General features: G+C 49.7%; 1 protein-coding gene across 2 annotated transcripts in view; it reads right to left on the bottom strand.

Annotated features, from left to right (window-relative positions):
• Positions 1 to 4,241: 4,241 nt before the first annotated feature.
• Positions 4,242 to 25,269, bottom strand: part of ATP9A (ATPase phospholipid transporting 9A (putative)) — a 150,849-nt gene continuing 129,821 nt past the window's right edge. For both annotated transcript variants that reach the window (XM_080685178.1, XM_080685177.1), the window contains exons 19-28: positions 23,799 to 23,897; positions 21,718 to 21,807; positions 21,497 to 21,641; positions 20,018 to 20,082; positions 17,510 to 17,665; positions 14,363 to 14,427; positions 12,943 to 13,051; positions 12,178 to 12,235; positions 10,065 to 10,268; positions 4,242 to 8,727 (exon numbers count right to left, since the gene is read on the bottom strand). In XM_080685178.1, the coding sequence (XP_080541304.1) occupies positions 8,591 to 8,727; positions 10,065 to 10,268; positions 12,178 to 12,235; positions 12,943 to 13,051; positions 14,363 to 14,427; positions 17,510 to 17,665; positions 20,018 to 20,082; positions 21,497 to 21,641; positions 21,718 to 21,807; positions 23,799 to 23,897 (1,128 nt within the window). In that variant the 3' untranslated portion in view covers positions 4,242 to 8,590. The remainder of the gene's footprint in view (positions 8,728 to 10,064; positions 10,269 to 12,177; positions 12,236 to 12,942; positions 13,052 to 14,362; positions 14,428 to 17,509; positions 17,666 to 20,017; positions 20,083 to 21,496; positions 21,642 to 21,717; positions 21,808 to 23,798; positions 23,898 to 25,269) is intronic.

The raw sequence follows: 25,269 nt of genomic DNA on the forward strand, positions 1-25,269 counted from the left end.
GAGGGGGGGCAGGGGGAACGGGCAAGAGGGAAGGAGAGAAGCCCAGGATCAGGCGGATTTGTCTGCTAAGGGTTCGGATGAAAACTGATCAGGGAATGCGTGATCCTCCAAAAATCCTCCAGCCCCAAACTGCTTAAGTTACCCCTCTGACCACAGCCACATGGAGGATGAAATTAAATCCCCTGGAAAGAGTTCTTTTTTGACATTATGCAATGTTTGGGTGAAAAAAAAGGGGGGGGGGAGATATCAAAAAAAAAACCAACTCATCTTTTTCCCAGAGGTTAGCAAAGCTATTTCTGGCTTTTAATGATACATCTCACCATCACTTCATGGGTAGTTTTGAGAGGTGCGAAGGCGGGACTGTTCTGTTATGTAACCCATTTAAAGTAGGAAATTAGCAAGTCCTGAATGAATTCTGTTACTGTGTTCTGACTTCTGGAAAGTTTGGAGCGACTACAGTTCTATTTTGAGGTGAGCAAATCCATCATTTATAGATCTCCTCACAAATACCGCAGGGCTTCATGTCACCCTGAAAAGCTTCATAATAAAAACAGTTCAAGTACTTGGGGTGTTGGAACATTTCGTCTCAAAACCTTATTAGCCTGAACAGTGAGGAGGGCAAGCCTCCCCAGTTGCCAATTATTCAAATGTACAAAATACCCAAGATCAAATAAATATTCATTTCCCAGCCCCCAGCCCCCAGTTTTTGTGTGTTGTTGTTTTTTTTTCAAGTTCAGCAAAATAGTCTGGTCAACAACATGAAAAGAAATGTCTGTTTTTAACGGAGCTGTTGGCCATGAAATAAATTCTGAAGCTATGAAAGCAGCATCTTGGGTCCGTGGGGCCTGTCTGGTTGTTGAAAACAGGAAACAGAAATGTCTTTCAGTCCTCGGGTGCCCCCTAGCGGCTGACTGGAGGAGCGCCCGCGCATTAATGGAATTTCACCGCCTACAAATGCCATCTCATCCTTTGCTGTCTAATTTTATGTGGCTCAGCCTTTTTTTTCTTTAAAAGAGAATAAAATCCTTCAATAAAACAATAAAAGTAAGATTTTCTGTAATTTTGCTTTTAAACCATCCCCCAATTGTCACATTAAAAGAAAATGCTTTTATTCTGAGATAACAATGATGAATAGGAAATAGTTGGTTTCATCCTTCCTTTTCCCAACCCACCAATAAACACAAAAGGGAACAGGAACAGCAGACAAGGAAAATAGGTCAAAATCAGAACATCTCCTGTGTCTCCAGGGTGTAGGCTATGGTCCTACACCTGGGAATTAGAATTTTTGAAAAGGTGCCACATGTTATAAAACCTCCATCATTCAAATCGTCTAGAAGCCAGAAATACCTCGTTTCCTAGCAATTGCCTTTATCTCCCTCATGCTTTCCTGAGATCTGAATTATGCTTGAGAAAAAGAAGAAAGGAAAACAAGAGAGTAAATAATACTTGCTTCCCTAAATATAACCAACTGAAGAAGAATTCCCAGAAAGGGCGTCATTCCCCGAGTCCCAGTGTATAGAGGGATCGCCAAACAAAGGCCTTTTGTGAAGGGATCAGTCCTGAGCCCACCATAACTTAGCATACAATGGGCCAGCTTAATAAAGGAGGTTTCCAAGGGCCCTGATGGCCATTGAGGAGCACCAGGAGGGGAAGAGAGAGAGGAAATAAACATCTGGAATGTTCCAAACTATCTTCCCAGTTAGCATTCGTGAACACATGAAAAGCTTCTCCTCAGCCTGAGTCCCACCCATTTTTCAAAATAAGAAGCTTCTGCTATTTTATTGTGTATCTGTTATCAGTTAAGAGAGGTCTTTGCCTTGGTCCAGAAGATCTGTAAAGTCACATAAATACTTTTTCAATGAATGTTTTATTATTTATGTTAATGACCAGGTACAATAAACAGCCCTTTGAATTTTGAGAATATATATATATATACCCTGAGAAAGAAAGACACCTACTAAGAAAGGATCCTGGTAGCTAACTGGGCTCAAATTAAAACAAAACAAAACAAAACAGAACTTAGCAGCCGTTTCTACACAGAGGCCTCTCATTCCCACTGCACTTCAGGGAGAAGCTTGCACTGAACTGCCTTCCTGCACTGTGTTCCTGACAGCTGAGCCAGCCCTTATAAAGGAGTTCCTGAAATCCTGTTTCAACCAATAGGACTGAGACTTTTCCCATCCCACAGGAGCTGCGCAGCTCTGACCAACCTGAGCAACTCTATTATGACCAATGAGGACAATGCCTTTTGGACCAATCAAACTGTGACGATTTGGAGTTCTCATTTGCATGAAGACAGACCACTCAGGGCAGGGGCAGGCACTTCTGTGTATGTAAGTCAGCTTCCCTCCAGCTCAGAGCATACCCTTTCCCTTTCCATGAAGACTGTCTCCCTGGCTAAGCTGAAACACCTACGCTATCTGGCAGGAGCAGAGCAAGCAGACCCGTACAGGCAGACAGGCAAGGAAAAGAGCAGATCTGTCTAGCCAGAGAGGGTCTCGCCTCACAGCCATGCTGTTTTCACAGTCATGCTGTGTCACAATTGAGCTGTTCTGCACTGAATAAAGTTTCCTTCTTCACACTCCAAACTGGCATTACATTGGCACCAACAATGATTGATTAATATATGTGACAAAAATATCCCCAAAAGTTTAGGCAAAGCCACCCTCAGCTTTCTTTGACCCCGCCTGCTGTCCATTTGCTAGTTATCTTAAAACACATTTCTGATTTCTCATTGTCATTCTGTCCTTTGTAGCTGAGGAGGTGAGGGTAAGGCTCAGAGGGGTGGGGGCTTGTGTCCAGGTGTGGCAATTAGTCTTCAAATATTTCTTAATCTTCCACTCTATATAAACACACTGTATGCAAATACTCTATGTGATAAAAATAAATATACAACAAAATCCCTTTAGGACATTGCAAATGAATATTGTAGATTAGGTTCACAAGCTGTATAAGAGAAGATTCTTGACCCCTAGGCATTATAAGAAAAATGCAAATATAAATCACTATGAGATATCCTTTTTTCCCCATTGATCAGATAACACTGTCTTTGCAAGGTGTGGGGCAGCAGAACCTCGCCTACCTGGCCTGGCCTCCTGGGTGGGAGTGAAAATTGGTTCTACCTCCTTGAGGGGGTATTTGGCAACATTTACTAAAGTAAAAGATGTACATGTCCTTTGGCCTAACAATTATTCTGCTGGAAATTCATCAGAAAGACCCGACTAAACATGGGACAAATGATGTATGTTCAAGGAAATACATTGCAGCCTCCTATATAAAAGCTAAATAATGGAAACAACCAAAATGTCCATTAGAGGAAGCTGTCAAAATAAGTGATGGCCATCCAGAATACACATTGTATTGCTGCAGCTGGAGGCAGCTGTGTTTATACTGATACTAGAGGCCCGGTGCACAAAATTCATGCACGGGGTGGGGGGGGGGCGGGGAGAGGTGTCCCTCAGCCCAGCCAGCACTCTGTCCAATCTGGGACCCCTCGAGGGATGTCTGACTGCCCGTTTAGGACGACGCCTACAAATGGTAAAATGGACAAGCGCAGAGTCTATTGGAGTGTCACAACCTCAGCACTTTTGACATTTGGGGCCGACTGCTTCTTTGTTGAGGGGGTTTGTGAATTGTAGGGTGTCCCACGGCATCCCGGGGGCTCTCCTCGCTAGAAGCAGAGCAACCACCCCCACACAGATACCAGTTGTGACTTCCCACATTCCGTATGTCCCCTGGGGGTCAAAATCACTCAGAGATGAGAATCATCAGATGAAACTGATAACACACGTCCTCTGCTTCCTACACAACAGCTTAGAAACCTCATTTGCCTAAAACATAAGTCACCGTGTTCCTAAATCTTCTATCACAAAGATTCAAACAATATAAAAGGATCCAAAGCAATCCAGGACCATGGGTTTGTAAATAAAATATGAACCTTGTCAAACGCTTTTCTCCCTTCTTTCTATGTATGTCGACCACTGTTTGAAATTCCGACATGTCTGGAATTCACAACAGCACAGGATAATAAATAATGCATGGGTTTGGGGTGGGTGGGTGGGTTTGTTGTGTTGTTTTTTGTTTTTTGTTTTTTTTGCTAAAATTAAGAAATTTAAATGGAGAAAAGGCTATTTACCATTTATGTACCATGAGATCTGCACAAAAGAGAAGCACGAGAATAAAAAGCCCTCATTTTGACACCAGGATTCACGTTTGCACACAAATTGAAACGACCCCCAAAGCATAAATAAGTACACAAGCTTTATTGGGCAACAGCAACAGGCCACGCTGGCAGACAATGAAAGCAGAACCGCTCGGAAACACGCGGGATCACATGCGTGTCATCACAGGATCGAGAATTTAAATCATCTGGGAGTTCCTGCTAAATTAAAGCGCACTGCAGCAGCTCCCTCTAATCAAAACCGCTGCCTGAGCACTGCAGGGAGGGTTACAGTGCACTAATGAGGAACTCGTGGGACCCTCCCTGAGGTGCCCGCTAGCCCCATCGCAAGAAAGTCAGAAATCAGCCACAAGTTTTTCTTCTGGCAAACACCGCACGCCCACCTGCCCCAACAATCACAATATTCAGGGACACTGTCTAGCGACACGAAAAATGCAAATCTAAATCACTATGAGATATCCTTTTTTCCCCATTGATCAGATAACACTGTCTTTGCAAGGTGTGGGGCAGCAGAACCTCGCCTACCTGGCCTGGCCTCCTGGGTGGGAGTGAAAATTGGTTCTACCTCCTTGCAAAGCAGGTATTCCCTTGGGACACTGCAGACCACACCTCCCACCACGCTGGGACGGAGACACAGTTTCACAGGTGGCGCTGCTTTGGCGTCAGGTGCTACGGACTCAGGAGCGCTGCTCGCTCTGCGCGTGCCTTCTGTCCCCTCCAAAAGCACAGCGAGCATCTCTCCAGGATGAAAGGGACACAATTAATGGAACCATTTCCTAAGAAGTATACAGACACAGCCAACGCTTTACATTAAAAGGGAAGAGACATAAAATCTGTTGTACTTACAAAGCTCATTGTGATTGTTTCTTTAATGACTACAAAGCTGGGCATGATGGGATGTTGACCCAAACCAAATACCTCTTCAAAAACCTTGAGATAACATCATCCATCCCCTCCCCCGCCCCCCACACACACATTTCACACACACACACAGGTTAAAAATAGCTGATAGGTGTTTGCCTTACATAGGATGGACTGGGAGAATGCATATGTTCCATTTGAAATTTTGGCAAAGGTTTAAAATGCCGCCCCATAAAAGGCGTGAGGGTATTGTCATCCCTACCCCAGTTTAAAAAAAAAAAAGTATGAAAACAAAAGTCTGGAGGAAGAAAAATAGGCATTATGATGTCCATTTCCAATGAGCACACAACGCAAAATACATCCCAAAGTTGTCAGAATAACCTGCATTTTCAGCAGAGAAGCTGGGGGACGGGTAAGCAGATATTGGCATTTAAGATTACGGCGACAAAAAAGGGTTGCGCTTCAGGGAAGCAAGTCTGGGATCTGGATATAATAATGCCAACAGCAGGTGAAACCCCAGCTCCTGGCCTCCCAGCTCCAGGTGGCCAAGTCCTTTCCCCCAGCAGCCCGAGTCAGTGCGGCCTGCCTCACCCAGAGCCTCACCTACCACCACCGGCTCCACACACACGTGCATGCAGGCTCCCAAAGGCAGTGACAACTGCCAGATAGGAGACATCACTCCAGTGGCTTGCCTGGTCATTTTCTTAGAGAAACGGAGGATGAGGGGGACAAATAGAAACCATTCTTACCGCCCTCCCCCCCCCCCCCCACACACACAGTCACCAAAAGATATAATAAGAATAATCGTAAATAACAAAAGTGCTTACCCTGGCACAAATTCCTAGTGTTGTCTGAGGGTGGAGGGAGTTGTCATTTTTACTAGAAGGAAGTGTTTAAACTGCTGATAGTGGCCATGGGGCCTCTGGCCTCAGATTCAATTGGCTGTTGGGGTCCTATTGACTTCCAAGGCAAAGAAGGGAAGATCTTTCCAGGTTGATGAGCCAAGAAAGCGGTCAACAGAAGCCTTATGGGCAAGGTTATGAACCTGGGAGTTTCCCTCAAAATAGCTTGGGTGTTTTGTTTCTTAATTCCCCCCAACAACTAAGATACCCCCGGAAGCACCCAGTGGGCACCAGTTCTCTGCGGGGAGTAGTCTGATGTGTGCAGGTAAGGATCCCCATTCCTAGGCGCCCCAGGACCCCAGCAGGGGCGTGAGCAGGCTGCCCACCGACAGGTGGCTTACACCGTGGTGGTCTCCATGGGTTTCATCCCTCTCGCCCGCTGCCTCCACCGGAGTGTGCCTGAGGGCAGTGGACAGGACATGTTTGGTGGCGCTGACGCGCACCCATTGCCTCCCGGGGATGGCTTCTCTAGCCCCTCTTAGAAGCGTTCTCCCTTCGAGATGCCAAGCAGTATCTTAGAGGTCAACTCACGCACCTTGCACAAAATGGGACCTCAGGAGACGACCGCAGAAACCATCTTCGTTCCCTGTGTCTGCTGGAAACACCCGAACGTTCCTAACAGGAATCCACACGCCCTACCTGCTGGAGCCCTCACCGGTCTGTGAGCAAGGCCAGGTCCCGGGCTTGCAATCGCAGAGTGGAATTACTTAAGACTCCCGTCTGACGCCCAACACAGCAGCCAGGTGCAGGCACTCGGAGCACAGCCTTCTCCTCCTCTACCTTCAAAACTGCTTAAAATAGCACAGTGGAGTCAGACCGGTTCGACCTTTCTGAGAGTTCTAGGCAAAAATCCTGTTCTAAAATAGCCATTCCTTCACTGCATTCCGGGGGGGGGGGGGGGGTAGGTTTACAGTTATGAGTATGCAAAACAGTTTATTCTTATTTATTAATTATTGCATTATTTCTCCATATGAACAACTGTAAGCCTACTTTTGTCCCACCCTATATATACTCTCTGTAGATCTTGGTGGGAGGCAGAAATGGCTGGAACAGAGGGGCAAATACTGTAAAATTGCAGAATCTTAATACAGAAGTGCTGTCAATAGCCCATTTCCCAGTGCCTACAACTTGCTGTCACTTTATAAAGATGTAAAAAGGCAACATAAACACATGAGCATAGGAAGGATGCTGCCAAGGCGAGGCACGCCGGCTCCTGTCCCCAGAGCAGCGGACCCCAGGGCAATGGGTGTCAGCACCCAGGCCGAGCCTACATCTCTGAAGCACACACAGAAGCACCATGCCCACGGGTTGAAGGGCATGTACTCATACAGGATTAACCACCAATCTAAGGCCTCCAACAGTCATCTCCTGAAGACCCACCAATGGGACCCTCGGGGCCTGCATAGGTGGCCGCTGCAAGAAGTGACCGACCCGAGTGCCTTGCCCTGCCACGTCCAGTGCTTGGAAACTCCCTTCCTGCCCCGAATCGAGCAGCCACGGCTTTGTAAGAAACACCACGCCCGCGCTGCAGCCCGGTGGGGAGGTGGCTCGGCCCCTGGCTGCCTTTCGGAAGCCCCCCACCCGTGAAGTCTGCAGGCCGTGGAGCAGAGCCCAGGCCCATACCACAGCCGGGCCTCCTCCCACGGGGCTCCCTGCTCAGAGCTGCCACCGTGCATGGCAAAGTGGTAAGAAGCCGCTGCCTCTGTCCTTTCGTCCTTAATCATCCTCCCAACAGGAAACAGGTCTCAGTGCAGGTCAAGCCCCAGTCCCGACCTTTCCATTCTGGACCAGGGTCCGAGCTGTGTGAGCTCCATTGTCTAAAAAATTAGTTGTCCCTCTTATCACCCTGTTGACATATTAAGGGGCTGTTTGGTGGCACATTTCCTGCGAAAACAACTCCCAGAGGATGTCGCGGATGTCCTAGATGGCCACAGGCTTTGAGGTCCGAACAAAGCAGAGTGACACCTTTGACATTCTTTTATGAGGTGGCAGGGACGGACTCGTGTGAGGATGCTGAATGAGAGGCGGGATAATTGGATTTATAGCACATTTTCCCTCGCCTCTCTTTTGCCTTTCTGTGATCCTAGGAAGCCTGTGGCTTCAATAGCAGGGCTGCCTTCAAGGGGACACCTGGCGTTTCCAAATTGAGATTGGTGTCTGGATAACTTTTTACCAAATGCACTGTCTTTTCTCCCCAACCTCCACCAAGAGCTTTACATTTCTCCAAAACCAGTTTTTAGGAGCAGGAAAGACATAAAGAGTGTACATATGTTAGGATTGTTGAAAAAAACAAATCAAAAATCCTCTCCAATCTTCAACTAGACAGAAACTTTATCACATGACAACAAAATTCAAGTCATTAGGAAGCTTGCACAGTGACCCACGTATACATCTCTTGGCTGAGCCACCCATTGGGACACATTCACATTCACTCCAGTCGGGACCACCGGGGTTCACACAGGCCGAGCGGGCTCCTTCGGGACCCCCCTCCTGTTTATTCGGGCTGGCCTCCAGGCAGAGCCTCTTCACGTCCACACCGCACGTGTCGCCACTTCTGCAGAGCCCTCGGGCGGCGGTTAGGATGAATGGGATTGAACTCTGTCCAGCAGGAGAGCAGCGACCAGCGTCCCGCCACCGTGCACACAGCCTAGGAGGTGAGCTTAGAGTAGCTGGGCGGCGAGAACCGTCTGCGCAGGTACTTGAGGATGTAGAGGGGGAGACAGCTGACCAGGGTGATAACAGAGACTTTCCACAGGAAGGACAGGGTGGCGATGAAGTACACATCTGCAAGCGAACGGGAAGACAGCGTGAGTGGGCGGGAATGTTCCAGACGGCATGAGCGGTCCAGAAACGGCCACCACAGCTATCCCCCGCCACACACACACACACACACGCGGCCTCCTGGCGTGGCTCCTTCCCTCCACTCTGTCTTTCAGGCTGTCGGCCTGACCTGCCTCACACTCCCCTCTGTCTGATCTGCTTCTGTATTCCTGGTCCTTGGTGAACTGTTCTTTTCAACAACTGGGAAACGAAAACTGCAGACGGAAACCAACTCCAACAGGTGTTTTTGATTTGGATTCTGACAGTTGGAGTTTTTCTTTTTAAACACGGGCCACCGGAGAGCAGAAAGTGGCCCTCAAACACACGAGTCTGCTTCCCCACCGACTTCCCCTTCGTCTGTATGATGGTCACAGGAAGCCAGGGGACAGGTCTGGGGGGGGGCGCAAGGCAGCTGGGCCCCCTGGTAGTAAGCTCAGGGCTTTGACCTAAGGACAGGCATGCCCCGTAGGTGCTAGGGGAGCGACAGCTGGTGGCTTCAACAGTACACGGAATGGAGGGCACAGTAAACATGCCCCCACTGCCTGAGCACAGGATGGGGAAAACACAGCTAGCGTTGATTAAGCACCTACTAAGTGCCAGCCCTAAGGCCCACTCTATGCTGCTCACCCAGTCCTATGGCAGATGCACATTTAAGGGGACTGACCACAGCTTTTCTAAGCCTCTGGGAGCACCTCCATCCATCAGCCTCAAGCCACTGAGCACAGAGTAGGTGCTTAAAAAACCCATTTGAACTTTTGGGGACAAGTGTGAAATTGTTCTAAGACTTTTCACACGGATGCTCCTTTATCTTTACCAAGACCTTTTTAAGGAGTGTTTGCTGATGCACAAGAGACGTGATCAGAGGTGCTTCCTGGTCAGGCAGTGTCCCAAGGGAATAATGCTAATTCCTGCCCACTGTGGTTCATTCACCAGCACGACCTGGGCGCTGGACACCTCCGTACGGCACAGAGCCCAGCACAACAGCTGCTCCCTGGGAAACCCACCGGGCCCTTGCTGAATTACACAGAATCCTCTCCGGAGCCAGTCAGCACATCCCAGTTCTCAAAGGAAGCACTCTCCACTGAGACACTGGCCAGGTGCCCGGCCCGGATGGCTGGCGCACACTGCCTCTCGTCCCACAGGGACAGCAGTCGGTGGGGCAGTCGAGGGCCAAGGCCTGCTGGACACGGAGCCCAGGACCCCAGTGCCGGGGGCTGCCTTCCTTCTCAAGCTGGCGAGACCTCGGAGGCCACGGACAGGCTTTCCATGCAGGGGAGGCGGAGGCAGGGGCGGGGTCTCACCGATGAATTCGTGTAGGAACACCAGGGAGGCAATGTAGCAGGCCAGGCTGAGCAGCTCGGCCACCGTCATTAGCCAGTGCCAGGTCTGGATGGTCAGGGCCACCATCAGCAGCTCCGTGAGGATCAGCGACGTGAAGGAAATCGCCACGATGTGCACGAATTCTGACTCGAAGAGCAGCAGCGCCCCGTACATGATGGTGCTCCCTGGAGAGAGGAGAGTGTGGGTAGGAAGGGCCGCTGCTCCCCTGGCAGCACTCTCACGGGGAGCACCAGCCCCCCATGCTCCCCCCTCCCCCGTGACCACCCCCCACGTTCCCCTAAAGGCTCACAGCTCACTCACATCAGACGCCTTTTTTTTCATTTGTTTTTCCATTAAGACATGAAAAGTACCACTTGCTGAATGAGTGGGTGCTTTATGCAAGCTTTAAAGAGGCATCACTTTCTAGTTTTGTCTAGTTTTCCCATTTCCCCTTCTGACCTTGTGTTCAAGAGTCTATAATTGTAGGGGTGTGGTGGGGTGGGGGAAGAGTGAGGGAGGAAGATGGGGAGAGGTTAACTATCTGAAGTGGATGGAACAAGAAATAGAAATTTAAATATATTATTTAAAATGACAGAGGCTGCCCTGGCTGGTTTGGCTCAGTGCATAGAGCATCGGCCTGCGGACTGAAGGGTCCCAGGTTCAATTCCGGTCAAGGGCACATGCCCAGGTTGCGGGCTCGATCCCCAGTGAGGGCGTGCAGGAGGCAGCCAATCAATGATTCTTATTGATGTTTCTCTCTCTCTCTCTCTCTCCCTCTTCCTTCCTCTCTGAAATCAATAAAAAAAATACATATATTTATAAAATGACAGAGGCAGGTAGTCATGAAAAGAAAATCTGTGTGATTCCCCTTACATGAAGGAGTTCTCTAAACGAGTCGTATTCACAGACACCGAAAGCCGGCTGGCGGCTCCCAAGGCTCCCAGGGGCTGCCAGTAGGTGCCAGAGGAGTTTGTGGTCAGATGGATACAAAGTTTCCGTTTTGCCAGATGAAAAGTTCTGGAGACCTGTCACAGCGTCAATATACTGGACACTGCCGAACGGTACCCTTCCCAGGAGTTAAGACCGTAAACTTTATACGAAATGATAGAGGTGACCGGGAAGGTCACTCAACCACTACTGAGGAGAGAGAGGGAAGAGGGGAGGGTGTAGATAAGGTTTTAGCCAGCAAGGCAGGGACTGGACGGATCTGTCTCACACCGATCAAAACTGCTAGCGGCACAAGAATAACACTCCGAGGCAGGGCCTGGGGGAAACCCTCGGACGGCCGAGTGGCGGCCCGTTATATGCGATTGAGTGGAGGGCGTGGAACACAGCCCACTGCTTCCCACCTGAACTCTCAAGCTAGGCTAGCTTTCTTTAACCAGATACGTATATTATGCCTTGATATACTCCTTAAAAATACCCCCTGCATTTTGTAATGACAATTTAAGCCCCTGCTAACAAATTCCATGGTCTCCACTCTCTTAGTGCACCCCATCAGTAGAAAGCATTAAAAACAAACCCCAATATATCTTGTATATTTGTAAATTCTATATGAGCTGATGGAGGGAGATATTAGGACCACTTTACATAATGTGCCTTATAAAACATACTTTAAATAGAAAGAGGAAAAATAAAAACAAATAGCGGCTTTGATGCTCCCTCCTCAGACTTCACTAAGGTCTCACAAAGCCTCTGCGGCCTCAGGGACCCTCCCCGGAGGCCACTGGAATGGATATGCTTTTCAAAACCTGCAACTTGACCTCAGGAAAAGCAGCAGAAAGTTCCAGAAAGTAATCACTTTTGGGTACAATGGCTCAAACACCACAGCAAGTTTTGATTAGTCTTAGTGATTTTTTTCTCTGATTTCATCGCATTGAGCTGACAGCACCGTCTCATATATGGGACTTCCGAGTGCTGCATATTCTAGTCCTTAGGACATGCTGAGTGGGTCTCCCAGGGGCATGCTGACACGCTCCCTACTGCTATTCTAGGGTTCCAGCTTCTTCGTCCTACGGACAACAGAACGTACAGTAAAGCTGACCTGGGGTCAAGGCCAGAGCAGAAGACAAGAGGTGGGTTCACCTTTCTTACCTTGATAGATGCTAATCAAAACCCATATTAAGAATGTCTTGTAGGACAACGGCCGTCCCTACAGGAGAGAGAGACAGAACAGGTTACCGTGCGTGGCTCGGCCAGGGTGCCCACTGCCTTCACGTGACTCCTCCCCAAATGAGACAAGGCCACCTGCCTGTCTTCATCAAAAGAAGTAGCTTCCACATATCTGAATACATTAAATAAATTATTTTTTTAAAGAGAATCAATATTAGATAGGAATAAGTCTGCCCTTTGGTAAAAACCCCTCAAGAACAAATGAAATTACACACACACACACACACACACACACACACTCTACACATGCGCACTTTTCAGATGTGTACATAGACATTTCTAGGAGCACACACAAAACTGTCCAGAGCTTTTAAAAAAGTTGTTGGCTTTTTTTCCATTTACATATTACTGTAGTGTTTAATATTCTTTACTGTGTATATGTTACTTTTTTAAGGGGGGTAAAACTCCCATGCCTTTCTCCTCAAAGCCACCAGTTCAAGTGTGTCCAAATCAGGTATCTGTTATATGAAATATAGAAAAAGGAGGGACGGAGGAAGGAAGTAAGAAGGGGAGGGAAAGGGAGGGAGGGAAGAAGGGAAGGAGGGAGAGAAGAGGGAGGAAGAGGGAGGGAGGGAGGGAGGGAGAGAGGGAGGGAAGGGAGGGAGGGAGGGAGGGAGGGAGGGAGGGAGGGAAGGGAGGGAGGGAGGGAGGGAGGGAGGGAGGGAAAGGGGAAGGAGCTCGGTGAACCTTGAGGAGATCCTTGTAGAGCTCAGGATACAGCATGGCAACTTCTGACTTGACATCTTTGTCCAGGACCAGAGAAAACACAGGGAACATGGTGTAGATGGTGGAGTACCTAGGAGAGAAAGCATTGCAGGTAAGACCTGGCCCGTTCTCACTCATCCATCGACAGCCATCTACAGAGTGCCTATTATGTGCCAGGGCCAGTTCTAACTAAGCACTGGTGATTCAAGATGAAAAACAGACAAAAATGTGAGTCAATAAACAACTCCAGGAAACTATACCATGTGTTGGAGGAAAGTGTAATAGAGAAGAGGGACTAAGACGCAGGGTGGGGTGCAGTTTTAGAAGTTGCAAGGGACGTGACATTTGTAAACATCCACAAGACGTGAGGGGGCAGCCCTGCCGATATCGGAGCGAAGAGCACCCCAGGCAGACAGCATAGTGAGTGCAAAGGCCCTGAGGCAGCACTGTGTCCGTTCTGTTTGAAGAACAGCGAGGCACCAGTGTGGCTGGAGCTGAGGGGTGGAGAGAGGAGGAGATGAGAACTGAGAGGGAATCGGGGACCAGTTCCTGGAAGGCCACATGGAACACGGAAGCCACCGCTATATTCAGGCATGTTTGCTTTACTCTTCCAGGACCTGACAAAGTACAGTCTATTTTTCCAATTAGAAGTCCAGCGCCTACTCTCAGGCTGAACTGGCAAAACCTAGAAGGATGGGAGGCCCACTCTGTCAGACTGCCCTTAGGGCCTGCGCCTTCCTGCATCTCTTCCGAGCCAGGAGTGCACCTGTGCGCCTCTATCTAGGGCAGGTGGTAACTAGACTCCACCGACCTGGGTAATTCCAAGACTGAGCGCCTCTCTGAAAAGGTCAGAAGGAACGTCATGAATTCGGGTCAGGAATGGGGTTGAGTTGGTGGCAGCAAACGTCTAAGTGACACCCTGTTTAATGGGTCAGTGGCACGCAGGGGTCCGCCAAGACTCGCCCGCCTTGCGCACCCAACAGCGGGCCATCCCACTGGGGTCAGCCACATAGGGAGGGTGCTGTGCAGACCCCACTTTTCTCTTTTCCTGAGACCTTCATGGAATCGCTGGTCTGCAAGCCTTCACTCTTACTTTGGTGGCCCATCAGCCAATAAGCTTGGGCCCTCGTGAGCCGGCGGTATTCCCTCACCAGGTACAAATGGCCAAGTGCCATGGACCCAAGCCTAACGGACTCAACTTCCCCAACCCAAACTGGTTACGGGCTTAGCAGTTCAAAAACTCAGTAATTCCAAAAAAACGTCTAACTTGCATTGCTGGACCTGGCTTGGCTGGCCACGTGGGGACTTTGTATAATGTTTCTTTATATAATGTTTCTTCTTTCTTTTGTGGCATTTCAGGGTGGTTTCATAAAAAATGAATACCTTGCCTGGCTTTCCTTACCCAATGATGAGGAATCCTTGGTACAGAGGAACGGAGGCAAAGTAGAACACAGAGGAGAAGACAGCCTGTGCAAGGAGAAAGAGGACATTAGCAAAGCCATCCCCAAAGCCAGATGTTCATGTTTGCAAACACAGCACCCACCTCTGACAAAGCACTTGTTTTACACCGACAGCCCTAAGTGCTTTAAGTTTATTAGCTCGTGCCCTAACCGGTTTGGCTCAGTGGATAGAGCATCGGCCTGCGGACTGAAAGGTCCCAGGTTCCATCCCGGTCAAGGGCATGTACCTTGATTGCAGGCACATCCCCAGTAGGAGCTGTGCAGGAGGCAGCTGATTGATGTTTCTCTCTCATTGATGTTTCTAAACTCTCTATCCCTCCCCGTTCCTCTCTGTAAAAAAATCAATAAAATATATATATTTTTAAATTATATTAGCTCGCTTAATGCTTAATCAACTTTATGAAGTAAATACTGTTATCATCATCCCCATATTACCAGTGAGAAAAGGCACAGAGAGGTTAAGTGACTTGCCCGAGATCACACAGCTCATAAATGACAGAGCCAGGAACCATACCCAAGGAGTTTATTAGCTCAGAGTCCACTCTCAGCCCTTCTGTAAACACTTTGTAAACGGGCTCAGTGACTCTCCAGAACCACTCATGAAATCGAGTCCTCATGTCACCTGAATATTACAGGAGGGGAACCTGGGCAGGTAAATGGCACTTCAGGACTCTAGCCCACCTGTCTCAGAGCCCACACTCCTAACAGCTCCGCATCACCGCCTCCCTGGATAGACAACCATCAACAAGTGGGCATATGCATGGGAACTGATATGGAAACACAGTCTCTGCCAGGAGGACACACACCAATTACCCTGGAGGCGGGGTTGAAGAGAAGGCTTTACCTCTTATACTATAGGTTTTAATATTTTTGAAAATTTTACAAATTGCAATTGGACGAGAGGAATAAAGATATTTACAAACCCTTCCTGAAACTTCTGCTTCCTCACTTGGAAACTATTAGCTATGGGCGGTGAAGAAATAAACCAGAACGTTCCAATCAGGCCCGATGCTGTGTCCTCCTTCTCTGGACTTCGACAGGTTCACAGAAGGAAAGTGGCCACAAAGCTCACTCCCCTGAGTATAAAACCCAAGGAAGCAGGGACAATGGCTCCCTGAGGCTTCCCAAGGACGGAACACGAGGGAAAGGCTGAGCCGGCCTCGTGATCAGGAAGAGGTCTAACCCGAGACAGCGCCCCACAGCCCCTGCCATGCGTGTCCACCTGGCCCAGCTCAGGACACAGGTGTCACCTAAGGCCACGGTCATTGGCAGGAAGCCCTGGTTGCACCCTGGTCGTGATTTCAGAATGGAAAGGTGAAAGCCACTTTTCAAGTAGCTTCTCACCCAGGCTGGGCTGCTGCACAGAAAGGATGGTTGTAAAAATGTCAAAAATCTGGTGTTTCGTCTTGCAAATCACCATAGGGAGCCTCTTTCTCCAAAAGCCCCGGGCTGACCACAAAGACTTTATCTTGAAAAGAGCACTTGGCGGGGGGGAGGGGGGGGGGCACAAACGCTACGCCTGTATCTATCAAAGAGACCAATGTCAAGGTCCAGTTCTAACAGGGACTTGCCCACTCTCAGCACGGCGGACAGGGTCAAGGGCACTCTCCTAGCACAGAGAACAATTTTCACCGACCAGGTTTTTGTGAAGCAATGTGCATGGTGGCATGCGAGCCTTACCGAAGTGAGCTCACCCAGGCCCGCTTTTGTGTGCCTGCCCAGGGACGGGCTGACTGATCTCCTGGTGATTAAAACCACCGTCCTATCCAGTTCAATTGAGGAGCGAACATAAGTTAAAAGTACAGATGTGGTCTGATGAACCGTACCAGCTGTTTGGGTTTAGAGCCTGTTGATGAAAATCACTTTAAGGCTCCTACACTCATAAGTGCATAGATATTAAAAACATACATTCACCCCAAAAGGCATGCACGGAGGAGGCCGGTGACGGGCGAATTCTCATTAACACAGAGCAGTACCACCCGGCTCGCTCGGAAAGGCAGGACGCCTGTGCCTTTCATGTGTGATTAAACACCTTTCCTACAAATTTAAATGTCCTTTTATTGTACACATTATCCTCTTCTGTTTTATTAATAATGGTAAGGATGCCTTTAGCACTTGGTCCCTTATAAAATACTCTACTTTTCAAAGGAGTCCTGAGAGACAAGGCAGATCTTATCATTCCCATTTTACAGGTGGAAAGACTGAGGCCCAGAGTGGTGAAGTGACTTGCTCAAGGTATCATAAAGTCCTCACTTAACACTGTGGCTAGGTTCTGTGACTTTAAGCAACACGACGTATAATGAAAACAATGTTTACCATAGGCTAATGGATTTTTAAGAGTTAAGTTCTTACAGCATGTCACCAATGTTATGATGAAATGGTCTTAAATCAACATTGAGGACCTGCTATACTTAGTGATTTGGTTAGAAAAAAACCATGGGTCCCGAGATATATTATCCCCATGTTCTCACCACTTAACTGGGAGCATTTTCACCTAAATGCCCATGGAGGAAAACCAGGAGATAGTTGTTCAACACCCAAAATGTGTTCTTTCCTTCCCTTTGGCCTCCTCCCTAGTACACAGTTAACTGCTGTAGCCCTTATGTGTGGAGGGCACCGAGGAGACCTTGATTAAGAGCGCACTAACCCTGAGGGACACGACACAAACTCCCCCCACCTCCTGCCCCCTGAGCCTCAGACTCCACATCTGTGAAATGGGCGCTACTGTGAGGATTGACTGAGACACTGCATTGTGAACACTTAGCCCGATGCCCAGTGTATACAGGTAGCACTCAAGAAAAGCAAGTTATTCTCGACTGGCCCTTATTTCTGCATGTGGAAAACTCAGTACCCATTTAGCATTTAACTTGGCATTTTTCCTTCCGACAAACCAGTTGTAACAACTCTGGTCATTTACACGACACCCCAAGAATGGCCTTCACCACCTAACAGGAAGGAACCAGGCAATCCGAGGTCTATCGGCTGCCATGTGGCCTGGAGGGGGTACCAGCTCCAAGACACAGCCTAATTCCCAGGCTCTCTCCAGGACAGCCACACGTGCCTGCGCAGAGGTGCAGCTGCCCACCCACCTGCATGGTGCTGATGCACAGGCTCCTGTGGATCACGAACTGGCTGAGGGCGGCCGAGCGCTTGTAGCTGTTCCGGCCGTGCACCATGAGCAACCGGCCGAGGTGCTTGAACTGCGTGATGGAGAAGTCAGCAGCCAGCGAAGCCTGCTTTCCTTCCTGAAATCCGATGAAAGGGGCACCGTCAGATGCACAAGAGGTCAAAGCGAACACATTTGTTTTAATTGGAAAAGCAAGACACTGTAAGGAGATCTTCGAAGAACTTCAATGAAGAGACTCTTTGGTTTCATGCTACACACAGTTGGTGGTCCAAGTCTAAATTTGATTTAAAAAGAGGAATTTATTTAAACAAAAAACATTCCAAATCACAGATAGTTATAATTTGGAGTTCAAATGGATATAGCATTAAGCCTTGGGGGTAAGGCCCACGCCGTAATGTGCATCAGAAGCAAAGAATCACCCAAAGACAGGCATTTTATAACGCTCGGTTCCCTTAAGAGTTAAAAATGGGGGTGGGGGATCAGACGCTACTAACAATATTAAATGGAACATTCCTGAACATACACGGCAGCTTTGCACATTTATAGAAGTGGAAATAATTTACAGTGCAGCCATATAGTGGAATTTTGTAATTTTAAAAGGTACATGATGGATGCCATTTGTGGGACAGACAAACTGATAGGATGCAACAGGAGATGCAAATTCCCCTTAGGTGCTACTTACACCAAAAACAGAGAATGTGAATCAAATCAACCTCACCCACAGGTATCGGGGGAGACTCCTCAACTGTCCCTTCATTGGTTCCTGGAGATACTTTTACTCAACATTTTGAGGACGACAGAGGAGAATGAACTATGAAAATTATATAATGTTATCTCAACGTGGCATTTGGGGGGGCATATAATGTTATTTTGAGTACGTAAAAGAATGTTCTATTTCTTAAGAGGTCCATACTAAAGTAGGGGTAACACATTATATCTGCAACTGACTTTCAACTGGTTTAGGGACTGGGGGAGGAGAAAGAGAATGAGGCAAATGTTAACAATTGGTCAACTGAAGTGAAGAATAGATAGGTGCTCCTTTCTCTATTTCAACTTTTCTGAAGGAGTGACATTTTCAAAATAAAAAGTTTGAGGGAAGGTAAAAAAGGACGGATCTACATGTTCTGATGTAGAAAGAAATCCATGATATAACAGATGTCATCAAAAAGGCATATGCATTAAAAAGGCATAATGTTGCTCAGCCAGCGTGGCTCAGTAGTTGAGCATCGACCTATGAACCAGGAGGTCACGGTTCGATTCCTGGTCAGGGCACATGCCCGAGTTATGGACTTGATCCCCAGAGCATTAAGTGGGGCATATACAGGAGGCAGCCGAACAATGAATCTCTCTTTTCATTGATGTTTCTCTCTCTCTCTCCCCTCTCCCTTCCTCCTGAATCAATAAAAATATCTTTTTTAAACGCATAATGTTTCTAATTTAAAACTATACCTGAAAATAATATACATGTGTAATATATGTGTATGCATGTACGTACCTATGTGTATACAATATATACATACACATTCATAACCAGCATTATACACATAGACAAAAATTTTGAAGAATAAACAATGTTACCACCTAGATGAGGCTATCTAAAAGACACTTCATCCATTTCTAAGGTGTTTTAATTTTTTACAGTGACCATTTCTTCCTTTCATACTCCAGAAACAATGGTATCAGAGTATAATTTTAAGGGGAAATGTTTTGGCTCCACATAGACACGTATAAAGAATTCTATCTATTAAACTCAAGTGTCTTCCTAAAACCTGCACAAAAGGAGTCCATACATAACATTTCATTCAAGGATTACTTAACCAGGAAGGGTGAAAAGGAAAAAAAAGATGAGCCAAATTCATGAGGATACAGACCAAAATGTAAGGGGAGCCGCCAGCCCTCACCCAGTGCCTCTGCACTCGTATTTTGCACCCAGTTCTGACAGTTGGTGGCCACTATTCTTGCGGATAGTCACTGAGCGGGCACAAATTAGAGAGGGCAGAGCAAACTATGGGAGGCCAGCACACAGCCGACAAGGAAAGAAACGGAAAAACTGTTGTAACAAACACTCGAAAGAACTGCAGCCCCCGGGCCTCTTAGCAACGCGCCATGCCCCACATTCTGCACACAGTGTGGCCACTCAGGCTCTAACTGACACCACCCCCCCAAGGAAAAGTCGGAAGTACATCCAGCGTACCCTAAGATTATGGCAAGAACCTTTGTTTTTAACTTAGGTTTTCACAAGCAAAAAATCAGCATTTGTCTGTACAATGCAATGATTCGAATTCTGGCCCCAGGTGGTAAGGGGCGGTCATCAGGATGCAGGGTTCCTTACAGCACATTCCTAAGTGCGACTCCCAGAAGCACCGACGCTGTGCCTCGGAGGAGAGAGGAACTCCAGCTCATGGACAGAGTCGCTCCAGCCAACGAGACCCCACCTGGCACTGCCACCCGGCACCCGGCACCTGCTCACCTTCCCCTCGACGCCCACGCCGCAGTCAGATTCCTGAATCATACTGACGTCATTGCCGCCGTCACCTATGGTCACAAGACCAGAGAAAAAAGCCCGGAAGTTGGGAGAGGCAAGAAATTTGGTAACTTCCCATAGTCTTACCTGTTCTGCCTTTTACTGAGTGCTTACTAACTGCCGTGTCTGCCCGGCTCCACAACCACGCCAACAACCTGTGGTATCGGGTTCCTGTTTTCCAGCGGGTGTCAGAGGGACCGGTGACTGGCCCAGAGTCCCTGCCGCTCAGCATTTACGGCCACCACCCGCCCTGCCTCTGACGGGTGCTGTCGTGGCAAGTACATTTAAAGTGACCCCATTTGATCTCGTCAGCACCACTGGGAAGAGCGCTGTAGTTCTCCCACCTGACCAACGAGCAGGCTGAGGCTCAGCGGCGAAGGGAGCCACCAGGCACCCAGCCAGTGAACGCCAGCAGAGGGCGAGGTCCAGATCCAGCCCCCTGGTGTGGTCTTCACCCCTCAGCAAAGCTGCGCCCCATGTCGCTGGCGAAGGAAGTGCCAGCTAAGAAGCGAAGCCCTCAGGCACACTTATCTACTCTTTCTCAAAGGGAAATAGTAAAAATCATAATTATAACAAAATAGAGCCAAGTCCGTGGAGGAAAATATCAAAACCCGAGCAAAGTGGCCGGGGGAGTGAGAAGAACAGGGCCTCATTATCCCGCCAGAAAATGGAGCCAGCGTACCAGCAGGACAGGCTCAAGCTGCAGCCTACCTACCGCCCAGGTAACTAGCCTACCTACCGCCCAGGTGAGCTATCCTACCTACCGCCCAGGTAACTAGCCTACCTACCGCCCAGGTAACTAGCCTACCTACCGCCCAGGTAACTAGCCTACCTACCGCACAAGTAACTAGCCTACCTACCGCCCAGGTGAGCTAGCCTACCTACCGCCCAGGTGAACTAGCCTACCTACCGCCCAGGTGAACTAGCCTACCTACCGCCCAGGTGAGCTATCCTACCTACCGCCCAGGTGAACTAGCCTACCTACCGCCCAGGTGAACTAGCCTACCTACTGCCCAGGTGAACTAGCCTACCTACTGCCCAGGTAACTAGCCGACCTACTGCCCAGGTAACTAGCCGACCTACTGCCCCAGGTAAACTAGCCGACCTACCGCCCAGGTAACTAGCCTACCTACCGCCCAGGTGAACTAGCCTACCTACCGCCCAGGTGAACTAGCCTACCTACTGCCCAGGTAACTAGCCGACCTACTGCCCAGGTAACTAGCCGACCTACTGCCCAGGTAACTAGCCGACCTACTGCCCCAGGTAAACTAGCCGACCTACTGCCCAGGTAACTAGCCAACCTACTGCCCCAGGTAAACTAGCCGACCTACTGCCCAGGTAAACTAGCCGACCTACTGCCCAGGTAACTAGCCTACCTACCGCCCAGGTAAACTAGCCGACCTACTGCCCAGGTAACTAGCCTACCTACTGCACAGGTGAGCTTCCCAGTGCGCTCCTGCAGCAGGCGCACGATCTGGGCCTTCTGCGTGGGGGCGCAGCGACAGCAGACCACGGCCGGGCACTGGCAGGCCAGCTCCATGAACTCGTACTCATAGTACTTGAGGCAGATCTGTTGGGGGAGGGAGAGGGGGGTCAGCAAGGTCACTTCCCTCACAGCAGCAGGAAGGGGCGCCATGCCGTCCTACCTCCAGGGAGTCTCCAGAGATGACCAGGGCGCAGTCGTGTTTCCTGCGGAAGGCGTTCAGCTCGAGGTGGGCCTCGCCACGGTTTGTCACCTGGAAGGGAATGAGGGGTGAGGCGGCTTCGCTCTTCAGAGACCGCAGAACAACAAACAGTAGCTTCCTGGAGCCACATATAGACAATGGCCATTTGGCCAAGGACCCCTGCCCCTTCCCTGCCACCGGACCCAGAGCCAAATTAAATCCTGTTCGTGATGATTCTGTGGGGACCGGAGAGCCTGTCCGTCACCTTGCATTTCCCCAGGACGGCTGTGACCACATTAAAAAAAAAAAAAAAAAAGAAACAAGAAGGACTGCAGGTTCCACCTGTGCCAGGCCCTGCCCCATACTCTCGGGTTTCCCCATTCATTTCTCACAGGACGCCACGAGGTGCGGGCAATGGCTCTCCCTTACATGTAAGGAAACTGAAGCAGGGCATGTGTGTTAGCCTGCCTAACACACAGTGAGAACGCCACGTGCGGGCACCCAGCAGGGGAGGCCGGCTTTCCATGAAGGACCAGATGTGAACTATTGTGGGATCCGTGGGCCACAAAGCAGCCTCCGACAGTTATGTAAACGATGGGTATATCTGCATTTAGATAAAACTGTTTACCAGAACAGGGAGCTAGCACGAGAGCCACGGTCTGCAGTCCCTGAATTCTAGGACAGACAGTGGATTCTCATGATCTGTGACAGTTATGCTCTGTACCGCCCCGCCCTGAACGCTGAATCAGCAACACGGACCAGGCCCCCAGGGAGGCACAGGCATGGTTCCTGCCAGCCTCCGCTCACAGTATCTCTTGCCACCTGATCAATACATAACCTCGTGTTATGTGTGTTTCTGCTTAAAGACATCTTTTAGAACACATATTTGTTGATTTGTTAACACTGAACTCATGGCCAACAGCACTGGACGCGGGCCTGGGAGAGGCTTAGCTGAGCCACGCATTTCCTCCGTGGGGCACATACAGCCCTCCTGTGCTTCAGAACAGTGGCCATCCCTCATCACTGTGCTGGGGCCATTTTACATGGTGAAATCGCTAACAAAAAGCACGAAAATGCAAAGAAGGTGGCCCTACATGGACCGTGAAAAGGACACTGTGTAGCGTGAGCGCAGAAACGAGGCGGCGGAGCCACCCTGTTTGTCCTCAGCGGGACGTGCAGGACTCAGACTGCGCCACGTGCACCTGACCCCGGTGACTCGGAAAGCACCTGAGCATTGCTATTCGGGTTACAGATCGATTTTAGTGAGTAGATGGGTTTATACGCAGATCCCATGGACAATGAGGACCCACCGCATCTGCCTCTAAGCAACACTGTGTGTGCTGTTCCCCAAACAGCTGGACTTCTTGAAGCTTCTACGTGCTATGGACCAAAGGCAGGGGTTGAGAGGGAGACCCCCAAACATCTAGATCCCTGCAGCTGTTGGTATGGTGGTTCCGATTTCAGATGAGTGGACACCCTGCCCCAGAGGGACCCTGCTCCTCACCTCCCACTCAGTAAGGCCAGGCACAGCCCCTGGCCTCCAGCCTTGGGGCTGCTCCTAATGCCTGCTTGTTTGGGGCCATTTCTCCCGTGCCCATCCAACACACCTCCTTCCGAAGGCTCCCAGGTGTTCCTTCAGGCCAATACCTGTGATCTGGACATTATTTCTTACCCAAGGACTGGCCCTTCAAGGATGTGGTGAAATACTGGATTCCTGGTTACAATTCCACATGGATGCACTTATATGCATCCTTCACGCCAATCCTGCCTCATTTCCAGCAGCCTCTCAAAGGGCCCACAACCCCATCAGGTTAAGACCACACGTTCACACAGGCCACGACGGGGTGCTCTGGACACCACCAGAAGGAACCTCGGGCTTCACTGGGTCGTCAGTGATTCCTCCCAAACCGGCCATGGAAGCCCCCACCCAGCAAGTTAACGTGCTCCCCTCTCGGGGCCCCCTCGAGGCTATGAAGTCACGAGGTTATGAGGTCACGAGGTTATGAGGTTACGGGCAAACTGCAGCCACACCCCCGTGAGGCCCCATGCAGAGAACGCTTTACCAGCCGAAACACGTGGATGTCTTGGTTTCTGGTCACCAGATGCGCGTTCTTCGCTGTGCATGTGGCTGTCTCCAGCTTGTCCCCCGTCAGCATCCAAACCTGGAATCACCGCATGAGAGAGGTCCCGTGGTTAGTGTTGCTAGAGGCGGCCTGTCGCCTGCGTCACCTGCATCGGCCGTGTTTTCAAGAACATCAAGCTGGACTTAGTGTGTCCGGTTTACCTCCTTGAGGCTCAGAGGGCCGCCCACTCATGCCAGGAAATGCCCCGTTCAAGGGCGTCAGGACGCTGCACGACCACCTCTGGTGGTCGGAGAACCGCTGGGCCACACGCTCCAGGAGACATCACGAAGCTCAGCCTCTGACCTCACAACCCCTCTTCGGGGAATTTTTCTTAACGTAATAACTAATCTCTAAAAAAGGGGGCCTGTATGGATGAGGGCTCACTTCCGTGTCCTACAGGAAACACTGACTTGTCACGGAACACATGGTCTTTCTACATGGTCGGATGCCGGTCAGGAATCTCGTGGGGTTAACCCTGACTATAAAGCGCTGGTGGTGGACATGCCAGGTTCCAAACTCGTCACAGATCCCTCATTGCTGTGGGGGCAGAGAGGTGACTTGCCCCAAAGCCGCACAGCTAGGTCCCAATAGGGAGGTCCTGGAGATGGCCCAGGGACAAAGTTTAAACACCACGACACAGCAGAAACGGGCCTCTGACATCAGGCCATTTTATTCAAAATTGGGATCTCGCTGTCAGTTTCCTGTGAGCCAAAGGTACATGACAGCGTTTGGTTTACAAAAATCCATGCTCGCACACATGGGAGCCCCCGATGCGCATGGACGTGCCCGGAGCGCCCTTGCAGCAGGTGTAATCCACAAGCTCGTGTGGCCCAGCTCACACGCACTTCTGCGGAATGCAGGCCCAAGAAGCAGCCCAGAGCTGCTTTCGGCAGAGGCAGGTGGCAAACACATACCTCAGAGGCTCTGAGCCAGGAAGTCCGAAGATCCTTTGCAGGCTCTCAGACGCCCTCTACTGGCCTCTCCCGATTACAATACTGGACATTCGGGGCCCCAAATGGTAGAGTACAAAACATAAACATGGCAGTTTGCTGGGGCAGGTGGTCACTCTGTTGGGTGGCCACCCAGACCCACAGACAGGTACCTGGCTGGCTGGCCACTCACAGGGATATAATGGACACACTTGGCACTGAGGGACGAGGAGCCGCATGTGGTCCTTCCTGCGTGGAGCCCGGCGTGGCCAGGAAGGCCAGCCAGGAAAGAAAACGCACAAGCCTTTCCAACACCAGGGCTGCCGGGGCGGGAGGTGACGAGAGGCCCACCTGAGACAGGGCTGAGGTCCTTGCACGCCTGGCTCCCTCTGTCCCACGTCCCCCTCTCTCCCATCTCCCACCTTCACACTCTGCTCAAGGAATAGCTGTATAATCCCGGAGACCATTTCCCCGGGGTGGTA

Source organism: Plecotus auritus (assembly GCF_963455305.1).
Source record: "Plecotus auritus genome assembly, chromosome: 8".
In the NCBI taxonomy this organism is placed as follows: Eukaryota; Metazoa; Chordata; class Mammalia; order Chiroptera; family Vespertilionidae; genus Plecotus; species Plecotus auritus.